Source organism: Pleurodeles waltl, chromosome 11 (genome assembly GCF_031143425.1).
Source record: "Pleurodeles waltl isolate 20211129_DDA chromosome 11, aPleWal1.hap1.20221129, whole genome shotgun sequence".
Taxonomy (NCBI): Eukaryota; Metazoa; Chordata; class Amphibia; order Caudata; family Salamandridae; genus Pleurodeles; species Pleurodeles waltl.
In genome coordinates, this window is record NC_090450.1 from 94,132,902 (window position 1) to 94,149,821 (window position 16,920).

Sequence of the window (16,920 nt, forward strand, 5' to 3'; positions counted from 1 at the left end):
AGGGAAAGAACACTGGTGCTGGGGCCTGGTTAGCAGGCCTCAGCACACTTTCAAATCAAAACTTAGCATCAGCAAAGGCAAAAAGTCAGGGGGTAACCATGCCAAGGAGGCATTTCCTTACATCTACCCTTTATGTAGTGGAAAAAACAAAAACAGAAAGAGAGATAGCTTCCATTCTGGATAGAATGGAAGCACGTTTGATTGAAACATTTGGGACTGCTAACAAGGGGTTAAATGACTTGTCAGAAATGTGGTCTTTAATTAAGGTATAAATATACTTATCTTTATTATGGCTGTTTTTTTTGTTGAGTATAGAAATGGTATTCATTTTATTGACCCATTATGTATTCTTTTATGTTTTTTTAATGTTTTTTTATGTGGATTGAGCTGGCTCTTTATCTATTATGTCTTTGCTTTGTTACTTTAGTTATGGACTATACATTTAAAGATGGCCAGCCTGTTAACCGTGGTGTACTCCAATGTATCAAAGATCGGTACTCCGTTTTCATTGTTATGTGCTAGCGCGCTGCCAGAGCATTATTCTGGATAGCAGGCTTTGATATTTAACAACAAAGGCCTACCGCGCTCGCCTTAGTTCTATTTTAGAATGCCCGAAAAGTGCGAATTGATTTGTCTTTCTGAAATCAGATTAGGTAAGTTTAGACGAACAGCTCCGCTACTTTTATGGGAGCATATTTCTAATCTATATCACGAAAAATGATGTCACAATGTTTTCTTTTTTAGATCGTTTGCAATCCCTGTGATGCATTTAATTTTTTAGCGCTACATTTAGTAATAATAAACTAATAAGGTTAGTTCCTCTGGCTACGCGCATTGGCACCTTTTTAATTGCAACTTCTAAATGCATCACTTTTGGTGAGCTTTCTATGCCTGTGCTCCTTCTGTCGGACTTTACAACTATGTAATATATGTAAAATAGGCAACTCTTGGGGTGAGTTTCTAACATCTGTGGCTTTTACCAGTTATGCTATTCTATGGAGTCTCCTTTTGGTGTAGCCAAATAATTTTTCTATAATAATGTTTCTATTTTAATCTATGCACATTGGTGACTTTTAGGGTGAACAGGGGTGGTTGTTCGAGTTAGAGCTATTAGCGTTCTAGACTCCTAACTGGACTTTTTTTGCCACATAAATCGAAAATGAAAAGTAAAACAGTTGACGTATGTGAGCTGATTCAAAGCGCCACAGCTGCAATGACCAGGAGCCGAAGGAGAGACACAAAAGGAAAAAGAAGTTCGCTCGCAGTCAAACATATCGGCAAAAGTGAAATTATCTGTGTAAAAGGGTCTATGGTCAAGAGGTTAACAGTACTGCCCCAATCAGGGACAAAAGTAAAGCATTTACCAATGATAACAAAGGATTTTTGAAAGGCAAGCCTACAAACGAGTGATAGTGATGGACGTGCGGTGGGCGTGGTTAAAAGCTCACAATACTTACTACAAGTCGGGGAGCTTGTGCGCTCAACCTAAAATAAATTATCCCATGTGCTCCACCGTTTAGAATGGTCAAGATGTCAGCAACTTAATTTGCCTATGTGTGTCACAATGCTTAAACAAAAGAGAGACGAGGTATCAGAGCAAAAATGGATACATTACATCTTAACCCAAAATATATCATCATTTTAACCCAATCAAGTGGCTGTACAGTTTAAAGACTAATTTCTGTTCTTTATAGCGTAGGACTTGACTGTCACTATTGGACATAAAAACCTTTTCATTTCAAGTATGGTCCAAGAGAAACCCTTGCCAACAGCCCAATGAATTTTGTAACGAGTAACTAATTTCGTTGTTAGTTTACCCAGTCGTATGTTGCTGAAGTTTCAGTGAGTATTGTCCTGATCTTCTCTGTTGACATCCCAATGTAGTTCAAAAATCCAAGAACAAGTGATTAGGTATGCCACAAATCCGTTGTTACTGTTTGGGCTGACAAAACATAGGCATCATCTTAGCACTCCCTTACCTTCCCCTGGTTTACTTCATTTACTCCACCCCTCTCCGCTTTCCTGTCCCCTTTGCATTGGTTCCCCATTCTAGGTCTGCACCCCTCTTGTCTCTCTCCTCCATCTTTCTCTTGGGTCGTCAATTGAAAGTCCTTTCCCTGGCCCCTTCTCAAGTGAGCACGTCTTTTTTAATCTCTGCTGAGCCCTAAAGTATGTTATTTCCCCTAGAACATTTCAGTGGTATTGCTCATGGTACATTGTATTTCTTTCTGTTTTTGGACAAAAGCCATGTCAAGTGCTTGGAGACAGCACTATTTGGAGATATGTGGAGACACAGACGAACTAGTGGATCAAGAATCCGTTCTGTAAGTATTAAAAATACTTCTGTTAGTAATGTTGTATGAAACATGTCTCTTTTTGGGAAGAACCTAGAATACCTGTCTATTTTTGCACGGAAAAGATGAGTAAAAAAATATGCTTTCACCATCAGTTATATGGAGTTGTGTCGAGAACCTAAATAATATTATGCTCGTTATTTCCTCCATTATGAAAATAAACCTTCTCTGTTACCCATTGTGTTATCATATGACAAAGTTGTAGAGGAATTAAGGGCTACAATCTTGAGCGACGGGAAAGGGAGTGGGAAGGCCATCTGCTGCATGGTGAATGGTTCTGCCAATAGGTTGGTTCTCCAGGGGCCTTGCTACACATAGTGGCGTGGGATTGCACCAGCCTGTGCAACCGCTTTGTGTGCCCCCGGGGTACAATGGTATTACAGAAGGGACCCATCTAGCTCCAGCGATATCTTTAGAGGGGGTTCTCTCATTTGCGTGGGGGCGTGTCACCATGCAAACGAGTGATCCCTTTGTCTCTGTGCCCAGGCATTATTATCTATGCAGGGTGCAGAGGCAAATAGGCCCTTAAGAGGAACCACAAAAAGGTGGCACACATTCAATGCGCCTCCTCAAGCCAGCCTTCTGGAAGGGTCAAAAGGGGCCTCATAGACGCTCCAGACATCTTCCTGAAGGCAGGCTCTCTGCTCCACTCAGCTCCCTTCTCTTGTGTTCTCTCTGCACCAAACACAGGCTTTCTTGCTTCCCCACCACCTTGTATTTCCTTCTCCTCCTTTCCAACCACACCTGTCCCCACCGTGACAGTCCTTAAATAGTATGTTTTTAATCTAAACTTGAGCCGAATCTGATATTGATTCTGGAACTGTTTACCTGACTCATATGGGGCTCTGCACTTCCTGAAATAGTAAAAGTCAACTGCCTGGCCCCATGGGAAAAGACAACTGTTACTCTCAGTTTTACCTAGGTCACTATCCAGTGTGTAGTGACCAATATCCCCTCACTCCCCCCTTGTGTGCAGTACCTTTGTTGTGCTATCCGTTCAGTAGCACTGCTCAAGCTGAATGTGGTGAACCTTTAAGCACCGCTCCATGATCTACTGTCCTATGAACATATCTTCATGGAGGTATCGGTGACCAAAGATCTGGCCTCTGCCTGTCTGGCGTGATACTGTGCCATACAATATCTGGACCCAAACCTATACCACCTCATACTTTAAGATTACTTAATTGCTTAACCAGTCCGTAGAATCAAGTGGACAAAAAGCGATATTGGCTACCATTTTGAAGTACAGTACTACCCAAGGCCTTTCAAGGCAATTAACAAGATACACACCTACAAAGGTTACAATTCAGGAGTTGTTAGCAGTTCCAAGACATGGAAAAAGGTCCAACTAGCATAATTCTGTCACACCTCTTCACTGGGCACACCCAGATATTTTCCTTGTTGGGGGTGGGGGTCATGAGGGGGGATACGATTTTTCAGTTTAAGAAACGCTTTCAATGACAGCATTGTCAGCGTGCCTGTGTCTGAAAGAAAATGCCAAAGTATTTAATGGGATGACTGCCTTACTAGGGATACCACTGTGTCACATATAAGGCTGTAATCTATTAGCATGGCTCGTCTTATCTGTGCAGTAAAATCATCATCGTCATAAAGCATTCTATTGCTTAATTTCTGTATCATCATTGTATATAGATATGTGTGTGTGTGTGTGTATGTATATATTATATACATTATTTATTATATATATATATATAATATTTGATATATATATAGTGCCAGGGACTTTAGTCCCATATTAAAATGTGGAAGACATACAATCAGGCAACTGTATGTGTTCTATGTGTCAACAGGATGCTTAATTCCACAGTCATATAAAGAAAGATCATTAGAACACTGTAGTAGTGTTTACCATTGTTCATATGTCACTCCCAGAGTGTTACCCGAGATGCTTTAGGTGGCACCACTGAACTGAGCCTGCAGATGCTTTGTTGTTATGCATACATTGAAGACTGGTTAATTAGGTTTCCAAGTCAGTCTCATATTCCCTTCAGTCGAAACTTAGTGTGCAACACTTTTCAGACTATGAATATGCCTAATACCAGCCCAGTTGCACCTTCATTCCTTCTTAGAGGCTAGATCTCATTTGGCCTGCTTCTAGGGACCATCTCAAGTGTGTGCCTCCTGCCTCCAGAGAAGAGTTTGGCTATAACAGGAGGCTCATTTCAGAATGGGAACAATGACCTCTATCTGGTGGGGTCAGAGCATTCCTGCCTTGCAGGTGTCATGCAAACAGGGGTCAGTACCAACATGTGCTGTCTAGGTGGCTCTGAAATATCTTCAGTGTTTCCTATTTGGATGTGCCACATTTTTAAGTTTGGAGTATCCGGTATACCTCATCTTCCCTAAAGTGTGGTACTGGGTTTGTAGAGTCTTGGTTTACAACAATGCTTTTAAAAGGTAGAGGGGAGGTGTTAAGGAAGGTGGTTATAACTCAAGTAACCATCAGTACAATCTAAGTTGTAGATTGCTTCTTCTCGTTGATAACATCATGATTTTACTCCAACAAATTATTTTTAGAAACCCTCAGTTTACTGTCACCCAACTTTGCATTCTTTGGGACAGTCATTTCAGTTTAAACTTTCAACTGCAATATCCGCTTACCATAAACATTTGAAGGTATATTAATTGATTATAATACACTGTATCTTTTTCTTTTTTCGGAGGAAAGCCCCGCCTAGTGCTTTGAAGCAGCGCTATTTGGAGGTATGTGAAGATCTAAACCAACCAGTGAATCCTTTCTTGGCTGAAATGCTGCAAGTGGATCCAGAAACTGATCCGTAAGGATTTTAAATACCTCTGAAAGTAATGTCTTACAGGAATCATTCTTTTAAAATCAAGTTTTGCAATTTTGCTTTGCCTGAAAAAGTCAGAATGTAAAAGTGTGGAAATCTTTTACTCTAAATGTAAAGCTGGAGTATTTAACAATAGGGTACCTGTTCCCCACTGCGATTATGACCAATAAAACATCACACTTGACTCTTTCGACTTTTGTGTTATCACATCCATCCAAAAACCATCCAAGTACATGTTATAAAACATTGTAGAGGGGTTAGAGTAAAATATCTTACATACTACAAATAAAGCACTTTTGCATATGGGACTTACTCTTAAGAGTTCACCTTAAAGTGAAAAATCACTCATAGGAATATTATAAGAATGAGCTGCATATGAGTCCTGAAGGACATGCGCTGTATCACTTCTCAGATCAATCAGATACTAGTTCAAAGCCATGAACTGCTTGGTACGTTTCAAAATATTTTATTGAATAAAAATGTTGTTAATGTATTATGTTTAAAATCAAAGGTGATAAGGTCCATCTGATTTTCAGCCAGTGATTCAGATAGGACGGCCTGATTTAGAGGTGCGTGTCCACTCATTTTCAGCAGTGGTAGTTCCTCCATCACTGGGATAATATGGAAGAAGAAATTCTGCATGTGCGCCATTCTTAGGGTATAGCATTAATTTCCTCTAAAAATAATCCAGGCATTTTTTGTTACCAACCAACTATACAAGTCCTTCATGTGGATATGATGGATGTGGTGTCACTGACTCATTAAAATAGAGTGGTAATGAAAATCCCTTCCATTTGTGAAGCAGATGCTAAATCTGGAAGAGAAACCTCCACCAAACAGATGGTTTTCATAATGAGAATGATAGTCCTTGATCCAAACAGTGCACCAACACACTTTCACTGTACGCTACAAACAACAACATTCATTGAGTTGACATAAACTGTTGCTTTACTGCAGTTGATGACACAATGAGAACTGCTCCAATACCAACCATGCAAAATGATGGGCCCCGAATACATGTATTATAAATCACTCAAAACTGTTTTTGACTTTTACTGTCTGCTAGTGTGTTAAAAAAAATAATTCTCTGTTCTCTCTATACCTATATGGGATGTGCAAACAGCATGGAGCTCCCAGTGCATTAATTTGAACACCCACTGCTCTTAGTATAAATAGGTTTACGCCTCATAAATCTCTGTAGATAGCAAACCACTATTTACCCTACACTGCACCTCTCTACTACTAATACAGCTATCCATAAAGAATGGAATTGCATCACTCTCCCAAGCCTCTCAGCTGACTGTGTTGCCTTAGTGCTCCCTCTTGCATGGGTGAAGGATATAAAATCCAATCCTCTCTGCGCTATACCATAAATTGCTAGACTCAGAAGTCACCCATACTGGCTCCGCTTAGTAGATGGGACTCCGCTGTCGTAATTCACGGATTTTCGCTACCAGTCTGCAGGCGTGCCATGAATCTAATCTCGTTTACCCCCACAGAGTGACCATGGCGGCTGATTGTAACAGAAATCAGTGCAGCGCACAAACAGCGCAAAAGGGTAGGGGGAAGAGAGAAAACACTGATACATGGCTCGTCATACTTTGGAACTGCTAGGGAGGACTGCAATGAAACAAATCCAGATTAGAAAATAACCTTGTAACATTCATATCATGTACAATCCTTTACCTAACTATCTCAGGTAATGAGTCCTCCATCTCAGCCCTTTCTTCTCCAAACCTTAATGCAGTCTCTCACAGCAAATACAAGAAAACAATAGTTATTTTTTGTCCTCTTGAAAATCTTTTTTGGTGTAGTTTTTGTGTCTGACTCTTATGAGCATACTAGAGAGTTCAGTGCACATAAAATCAAAGCAGGCTCCAGTCTTATAAATCCAGGGAAAATCAGAATTTGTACAATGACGACAATGAGAACGGGAGGGACATAGAGTTCAAATTAAGAATGTGCTAAAAATATTTTTAAAACATGCAAATGTAGGGAGTCATAGTTCCAATCCCACCCTCTTACTGCGAGACAGTGGCCCCACAATAGTCCTCTGACGACTGCTAAACATGAACTGCTTCGGGGAGCTATAAGACTCTGAATTCATTCTCCTTACATGCGATCACAATACAATATGGCAGCCGTATAAAATCCCACTTCTGTCCTCATATCTTGCTCTCCAGTTGTGGTAAGCATTTAACAAATGCCATTTGAACTTATGTCCTGTAACTCACCAAATATTAACAACCCTATATCATGTAATAATGACATCTGGAGAACACCAAATTTATGAACCTTCTGTAGGCTCGCACAAGCCATGCACTAAAATAACTCCCCCTAAATTGGTGCCTCTTCTGACCCACCCTCTTTACCTCAAAGAACATCACTGCAAAGAGTCATGGAGAGTTTATGCTCCCTCTGTCAAGAGACTTCTTACAGTCTTTTATTCAATTATACTGAAATAAAAGGAGGCATCACATACGGTTTCTGTAGTAATTCCAATATGTGTAAGGATTTCAGGTAAGATTTCACAAACTTGCATAGGCAGAGTTTGCTGCATCCCAGAGCACAGGGAGATTACACCACTGGTAGTGTGTTTCCTCTGTAGTAAAACAGTGGTCTCAGGTGTTGCTTCTGTTTAAAAGCGGTCATGATCACAGGCACAAGATCTGAGTAGCTGTTTCTGTGTGCAGACCACACAATCTGCTTTTTCAATTATTTTGATTCTTTCATGAACCATTAGAATTTAGAATCAGAATGTACATATGGCAAAAGCTGAAAATAATTTTTACACCAGTGTTTAGATAAAAATATCTCTGAGGTTTTAAATGGACTAAAAGATTCGTACATATCTCTCTGAAAAAATGACAAATAGAAATGAGTTAAGATTCTTGCTAAAAGAATATGGGGTGCATATTCCTGCAGGCAGGTGTCCAAGCTGCTCTGATGCCAGAGGGGACCTCTAGCCTAGCTGAGAACCTTCCCCCATATTTAATGTGTTGCGCTGATTTGAGACCATTTGCAAAAAGTGGCTCCACTGACCAGCAGGAACACGTTTGGCAAAAAAAGATTATTGCTACACTAGCCGCTATATCATAGCGGTCTACTCAGCAATGTTTTTATTTCTCAGAAACAAATCTACAAACTATGAGGTTGACTACAAGAAACAAAATATAAAATTCCCTAAAAGCTATTAACTCTTCTACCTGTGCACTGGGGGCATGTCTGATTGTTATTTTCTATCTAGGAGTGACATGCATGGCAAAATGAATACATTATTTACGCAGGGCCTTCAGGCATTTAAAGACTGTTAGTCTTGTGGCAGATGGTTTGCCAGACAAAAGATTCCCATGGTAGAGCTAGCTAAGGCTCTGCTGTCACATACCTGCCAGCCCGTCACCTCTTAAGTAGTACGGAACAACCATGGGTTTTGTGCGGCAGGAGCCCCACCAACATACTGCGAGGCTTCTGCTTCGTCAAACCCAAATGAGAGTCTATAAATTGATTCTTCGTTTAATCAATCCCTACAAGAGGATCTGTATTTGACCCATGATATAGTCTATCTAATTGACATGAGTAAAATAAGGTTGATGCCTCAGAAAGAAATTCATTTATGCACTTCTGAAATATTGCCTTTACATCTGTATTCTTGTAATACTTCTTATGAAACTCTTTCAATATGAGAGGTTTTAGTGCTGCAGCCTTAGGCCCTCATTACAAACATGGCGGGTTGGCCCTCCATGCCAGCATTGGCAGCTGAATCCGCCAGCCGGCATGGCGGGCCAACCCGCCACATAATAAATACGGTGAGGGCCTCCATCGGCAGCCCTCACTCACCGCCAGGCTGAAGGCTGAAGACACACTCATATGTGAGAACAAAGAAAAAGGCGACTGTAAAATGCAATATTTACCTAGACTCGCACAATCTGAGACCCGTTTTCGGGTCAAGTACATTACAGTTAGGTCGAGTAGATTATTCAAGCTACTCGACCTGCAGGTCTAGTAAAAATTTAGATTTTTCAAGGCCTGACCTACATTGGACATAACTGGCTGGGAATGGTTTAGAAACCCTCGAATTTTGAGTCAGTTTAGCAACAACTTTACTACATGAATTAGATACTAGAGTAATCCATATGTTCTCTATGGGCAGCGTAGTTTGGTATTCATGTAGGATCATAATGCAGGTATTTGTAATGTCTGTAATAAGATCTGCACCAAAAGCAGTTTCAAGAGCTGTACCAAAGGTTTACCAGAGACTTCAGATGTTTAGAATAAAGAGAGCTGCACACTCTGCCTATTGGTGCATTGTTGGATGCTGCGGTCAGTTCCTGGCTGGGGTCCTCGCTACCTGGATTGTTCTGTTGTCACTGTGCTCACGGTCACATGGTAGGGTGTTCCCCAACCAGCTTAGAGTGTGAAGGGTAGTGATGGGACTGCGGATTTTAGCACAGCACAAAGGATTTCAAACTTGGGCTTCTTAGACGGTGAAACAAACACCATGATTTCCAAGATGGGGGCATGGACAAACCTTATAAACAGCCTTTTCCAAAATGATGGCCTGTCCATAGAATACTATCTGAGATTCCCAATCTAGGGTCTTTTTATATGGTGTCAGTTCCTGTTTGCAGTACATATAAATGAGACAACCACAAGAGGAAGATAAGTGGCACTGCATTCATCCTCCAGTTTGTTTGGTCACGTTCTTCGCCCCTTATGGTTTATTCCGTTATGGTTGGCTTCTGGAAGTTGGAGTTTATACTGGATTCTACTCTGGGTATTATACCTGGCTCTTTTATCCTCTAGATATCAAGGAGAGTTTGGTACCTCGCTGATCACCTCAGTGTTTATCTTCATGTCCAATAAAGAATTACAAGATTGCCAAGTAGTTTTCTTTATCCATCATGTTTTTCCCTAATTAGAACTCCTATGAAGGTCCTTGACACCTTTCACAGATACTATTCGTTGTAATGTGGCACCTGGCTAAAAGGTATTACTATGGCTATTATTTATTTTAATGTATTTCATAGATCATTTATTGATGTGATTCTGGGTGTGTCTTCCGTGTTCTGCATCATTTTCTCCTTTGTGTGGAAGACCATGGTTTGCTTTTCTGACTTCATTGGAAAACTACCATTGGTCATTAACAGTGTGATATGTTTTATTTTTCTTTAGTCACTGCTAGTCATTTAAGTGGGAATTAAGGGCCTGATTTAGCTTTGGGCGGATGGGTTACTCTGTCACAACGGTGATGGATATCCCATCCGCCGCAATATAAATCCCATTATTTCGGCGGACGAAATCTACGTCACCGGTGTGACAGAGTAACCCGTCCACTGAAATCAGGCCCTAACTTCTTAAAGGAGGCAGTGAGCAATGTTTCTCAAATCAGTAATGGATCACCCACGTTGTAAGCCCTGTGAGACATTTCTTTGGCCATTTCCAGGCACGTTGTGCTATGCTCGTAAAGTGTAGGTTTTGTTTCAAAAGAAAATCAATTTGCCATATAGTGGTAAAGGCTGATCTTATTTCTCAATGTGAGCCCCACTGTGGTCCGGTTTCAAAATCAGTATCCTGCCAGGTCACTTTCAAAGTTTTGAGGTGCTGAATAATTTAGATTGGCTTGGGTGGATTATAGGTAGATAGATGAAATAAAGTATAATCTAAGATTGGCCTTGCACCAGAAGGTGAATATGGGAAGAGGGCAGAGAAATCCAAGGGTGACCCACTATTCAAACAGTTAAATTCGTAAAGATTACACAAATGTGAGCTATATTTCCATTTCCACATATTTGCTGCTTACAGAACTCTGCTGAAGGTATATTCAAGATTTAATCTCAAGCAAGCATTTCAGTACATGTGTTGCCAAGGGCAAAACATTGTGAGTTGAGTCACCTGTTAAAAGTACAGGTCCTTGGAAAAATGCATCATTTACCAATTCAATGCCTCTGGGACCCTTTACCCACATAGGACTATTGCACCTAATGCCTGGATCACAATCTCCCCATTCCCACACTCCATGAACGACCTGTAATTCCTACCGCTCTGTGCACACCACACATTGTCATCTTTTGAATTTTCTTCAGTGAAACGTTCTTTCAAAAAAATACATTTAAGTCAATAAATTGTTTAAAGACTAGAATTGTGTTTGTGAAAATGATGTATTCTTCCTCATCTACGATTGGGAAAGGGAAAATACAATTATATTTGACTATAGTAATTTCATTATTATATACATTTTGAAGATACTTCCATAACCATAATTGAGAACCGTTACCATTGTCCATGCTTAAAATATTTTGTCTTTTGCATTTCAATAGGTTGTTAACCACAGTCAAGATAGCTGGAAATAACCGCTTAACGCGAGTACAGAGAGTGTCAGATGACGATTTTATGGTTCTTGCCACCGTCTTATATAATAACTTATTTGTCACAGGTAAGCCCTTAGTTGTTATTTGCAGAATGTCTCCCTCGTTATTATGCAGCATAATTAGTTCCCCAATCTGACTTCACACACTAAAGTAGTTGCCCTTGGGGAAAGTTATGTGCTAGAAGGCCAAACAGTGCTTCATGATATTTTCGTACTCGTAAATGTAGTTATGTAGCTCAATGGAAATAGTTCCAAATACACATGGTTATAACATAAAGTAGTTGAAAACAGAAAGTGAACATGTGATGGGTTACCAGTACTTCAACAGCTCTGAGAGATGAATTCTTAGTCAGCATCAGGTGGTGGGTGTGCCGGGGTCACCCAAGGGAAGGTGTACTCGAAGCCATTTAAGGTTAGGTATCCATGCAGAAGAGTACAGTGCCCCCTCTATCTTGCCTCTGTCTGGAAGCATCCAGTAATGTACAATACTCCTGGCTACAGGGACCCGTAAGCGCTAGTGGAAGGTTGGTCAAGGACCAACATGGAGATGAGAGGAAACAAGTCTATCTAGAGCTGAGAAATAGAAGTATAGTCAGAGCTTAACGTCTTTGAATCTAAGATAGAGAAAATTCAGATATATCCTGGCGGTAGCGGTTCGCAGGAATCCCTGGGGGAGGGGCTGGGGGGCATGCGAGGGGGGGCATTAGTACATTATTAACATTTATTAAAGAATTTTTTTTAAAAACGTACCTTCTCCGTCGCCCGCTGCTTCTCTCTCCTGCATCGTCGCTCCAGGAACATGCTCCCAGCTGTCCTGCGCCAAGCCAGGGCACTCCCAGGCAAACTGGGAGCCTGTGCAGGTTCTCCCAAGCCCGGCAACTGTGTTATTGGGCTGGAGAGAGCCTACTGCGCATGAAGGTTTGACCGGCCCGAGACAGCCGGCCACACATACATGCGCAGTGAAGGTGCACTCCCCCTCAGTGCACGTCACCGCTGTGGCCCCAACCCTTTTCAAAGAAAAGGATAATAAAGATAGGTTTTGCAGCTGCTGCTGCTGGCGGTGCCGGGGGGGGAGGGTGGGGACGACGCTCCTCTGCCCTTATGGAGGAGCCGCCTCTGCATCCTGAAGCCTTTGCCTTATGCACTCATTGCCCTTCTTAGAAATCCGTACCTTGTTACCAGCATTCCGTCTCAAACATACCTGAGGTTCTAGTGGCCTTGAGCAAAACCAGTGGTTCAGCTGCAATCACTATGGACTCCATCATAATACTAACTCGAGAGAGAGGAGTGCTTCTGAATGCCACACAGCTACCGGTGGTCCCAGCGCACTCAAACATGCCATAAAAAGTCTGGACACTGAAATTATACAGGACATCAGTGTATCTGTGGTGTGGCTAAAAAGAAAGACAGCTGGCAAATGAGTGGATAGAGATTATTAAAACAATGAAGACAATAGAAATCTGCAAATGGGACAAAACATGCTCCTGCGGCTGAGGTGCTAACACCTTACTTTAGTTGTCTTAAAAGCAATGCTAGTAATCCCCATGGATAGGTTTGATTTGAATAAAAATACTCACCCCTCGAAAAAGACATAAAAATGCATATAAAGGTGTTTTGGTAATTCAGTCTTCTAGGCCACCTTAACCGTGCCTTCAAGGCCTTCAGACAAGGGAAGATATCCCGAAAGGCTTTTAGATATGTTGGACCAGTGTTCAATAAGGCAGGGGGCAAAATGTGGATTATACATTACTTTAATCGGATTTTGGTTTGAGGAATGAAACAGAGGCTGGATTATGGTAAACCTGGGACAGTCCTTTAGGAGAAGGCTGGAGAGAAGAATTGTTTGCGGCTGGTCCTTTTGATGTGACAGATGCTTCTCATTTTATTATTCTCTAACTGCTTTCCATGTCTTACTCCTGTACTCCCTATGGGGGAGTTGTGGTCTAAATATTGTAGTATTAGTTATTGTGAGTTTATTGTGGTTGGATATTGCACGTGGTTCCAGTGTGGATTTTTCATGTTAATTCCTGTTTGTTTCGGATAAAAAGATAATCGTCATCCGGCGGCGTCCTTACGTGTAGAGAAAAATAGGAACACTGACGGGCTATTTTATTTTATTTTTGGTCATCGACCAATACCATTATTAGCCCTACTTATTGTTTGCCAAAATAAGTGAATCCGGTTTGAAATTGGTGTTGAGCTGTTTCTTACTATTTTTTTAAAGTGAAAGTGATAAAGCACTTATAAAATAATATGTTCAATTATGCAAATAACTGTAAAATTATCAAGTCAAGCATGCATTATAAAAAATAAAGTTTACACCATCAGAGGGGGGCAAAAATAAACTTTGGTTTTAAATTCTTAAATATCATCTTGTTAGTGAATTAGCCTTAACAATTCTTTCACGTGACATGTTTTATATCATTTTTTTCTTTGCACCACTCTTTACGATATTTTGCCAAACTTCATAATACATAATTCCTGCAATAAAATATGAGCTGCATCAAACTGTGGGTAAAAGCTGTCAAGAGTGCCACAAGCAGCACTAATTCCACCATAAGCCAAAAAGAAGAGCAAATTACTTAAGAAATTGGCACCAAGAGTTATTGCTTAATTCACTCACAATGATTCTTTCTACTTAAACTGATATCACATACAATTAGTTAATGGGGCTGTCACCTAAATACTTCCACAACCTCTGCTTATGAGTGTTTTGACTCTTGCTAATCCTGCAGCTGGCATTTTTCTGAGTTGTTTTCCAGAGTCCTGGAGGTTGTTATGATACCGTTATACAATTCTGTAGTGCTGGTATTCTCTGGATAGAAATTATTATTTTTAAACTCTGCCAGGTACGATCAACATGTGTACATGTTATTGGGGCATGTAAAGCCCCATTCTTGTTTGTACTAATTTTATTGTAGCTAAAAGAGCAATGCATGCAATATTATAATAAAACCAGACAGGAAAAACAATTATATAGGTATTTGAACCCCTGTTTATTTATATTGTCTTCTTATCTGCATATTCCATGTTTCCAGCCTCATCTGTTTGTGCTGGCTTGTCCTGGACCAGCTTCTAGTAGTAACCTGAAATAATTACAAAGACTTGTATAGACCTCCAATACACATAAGGGCCCTAGTAAAATGGGTACAATAGAGGAAATAAAATAAAAAATCTCTTTCTAGTGAATTCCATATTATTTACCTTGTAGCTTGAGATAGTCTCACGTCCTATACATGTACATCTATACACAGGAAAAATGAACTGATCAAGTTTCAGAAATGTGTTGTACGCATTTCTCTGAATCACCCACCAGACAAAAGTCAACCTTAATGGGGCCTAAGTCTTCTTTATATTGCCCTAATTGAGTAATATGTTTCTAGAGGACCTTCTGCATACAAATAGATATGGTGGGTTATTACCTGCTTTAATTCTTTGTCTTGGAAGGAGGCATTTGTGCATCATATGATTATTTTTGTCTTGTAGGTCTGGATCTGAGATATAATACCTTAACTGATGTTGGAGCAAAACACATTGGAAATCTATTGCAGGTATGACTTTAGGTATGATGGACATGCACGCTTGATTACATTACGAAAGCATGTTCAACATTAATCGTATTACATTTTTCACTTTGTTTACTTGTTTTCTTTCAAGCAGAAAGATCACAATTCTTAACACAGTAGTTGCAGTTTTATTCCTGTAATAGTCTTCACATGTTCCAGAATATTATTGCAGGGTAATCATCCACAGAGATGAAAATCAGTACTGATTGGAAATAATTGTAGAGAGTGGATTTCTGGAGCGACTACCAAGACAAAAACTAGAGCAACAATCTCCAGACTAGTGAACAGCGCAATCCCATGAGAAGACGCCATACTAAAGGAAGGCATTTAAAGTGCTCAGAATTGACCTCCTGGAAGGCTTCCAGAAACCTCATATTTGATTTGGATAGACTGACACCAATTCCAGGATTCCTTTGAAACTCAGCAACATCTTAGTGATCAATGTTGGTTATGCAGTTTACTTAGGTTTGTCGCATGCATCACCACCGGTAGGAGAAACTCAAAAAGACTTAAAAGTGATGAATCTTTCTTTGGGATAACGTCTGCCAGGCCTAACTGAAAAAGCGGTGAAGCAACTCATTTTTAGTGAATATAATAAACACATCCTGTATTCAGTGAATTATATTTTCTTGAATTATGAACTAATATTTATGAACCTTTTAGAGTTAGAGATACAAGTTTGTTAAAGGTGATAATTTTTGCTTGATGAATTTAAGCATAATCATTCTAGTAACTATAATTGATATTCATAAGATGAACAATCATTTTCTAAAATTAAAAAAGAGGATCTGTGAAAACAGAGCTGTTAAAGACCTATCCCAGTACACATGCAAATTAGGTTCTAAGATGGTAAAACCACATATAAGATGTGTCTCTACTGAGCTGCTGTTTAGACAATATCTAATACATTTTCAAACAAATGAGGAATCCAGTGAAGAACAATTAAGAACATCCCAGATAACTGTTTATTCTCTTCCTTCTCTCAAAATCACATTTCCTTTTCCCCTTTTGACTTTGATTGGAATACTGAAGCATTAATTTTAGTCACCTAAATTGTAAAGTCTCTGGAAACATTGACAATTTCTTTTGGAGGCTCATTTCATCCCTGCCACAACAAATTACTTACTTACTGTATATTTCTTTTTTCAAAGTTTTGACACACCAGCCCTTTGATGGTGTACCTGCAAGGGCCCGATACCTGTCCTTCTAGCCAATGTGAAGCACCATGAATCCACTTAATACTAGTTTCAGGAACAATATGTTTCTGTTCATGCATATCTGAATTTATTGTGTAAAAAATCAATGAAAAAGAAGCCTTTTGACTGATGTCCTGCAAAAATAACTACATTAAAGGGTATTTTCAAGAAAAACGATTGATGTCGCTAATTGTCAATGTTGCATTGTTAGTTCAGAGAAAAATACCTGTGATAGGAATGGTAAAAATCATGTTCCAGTGCTTATTATGCCCTAATAAACAAAGAGCACAAGCCACTACCTTATTGTGTCTAAAGTACACTCCATCTATCACAGTGCTGGTAATGTTATCCTATTATGCATTTCACTTTGTTGTTTGTTCTGGTGTTGCCTTGTCCATCAGTGTGTAGTACTGCTGCCTTTCGTGGCTTCGTAATGTCATCCAGAAACTTTGCAAGGTCCGAGCTCTATCATATTTCACAGGCATAGTCAGGACTCTCAAAACCGCTTCCTATGAAGATGTTTTCCTACTCTCATCCTTCATCAAATCTTTCTCCATGGAAGTTCACTCACCCCTACTCACTAGTGCCAGTGTCTCTTTCACTCAAGGCATCTTCCCAGGAACT

General features: G+C 40.0%; 1 protein-coding gene across 2 annotated transcripts in view; it reads left to right on the plus strand.

The window, feature by feature from the left end:
* Nucleotides 1-16,920, plus strand: part of LRRC34 (leucine rich repeat containing 34) — an 89,189-nt gene that overhangs the window by 14,317 nt on the left and 57,952 nt on the right. The window contains exons 2-5 of one of the 2 annotated variants that reach the window (XM_069213195.1): nt 2,246-2,324; nt 5,039-5,152; nt 11,485-11,600; nt 15,021-15,085. In XM_069213195.1, the coding sequence (XP_069069296.1) occupies nt 2,248-2,324; nt 5,039-5,152; nt 11,485-11,600; nt 15,021-15,085 (372 nt within the window). In that variant the 5' untranslated portion in view covers nt 2,246-2,247. Of the gene's footprint in view, nt 1-2,245; nt 2,325-5,038; nt 5,153-11,484; nt 11,601-15,020; nt 15,086-16,920 lie in introns of those variants that run through there. The other variant, XM_069213196.1, reaches the window with a different exon arrangement.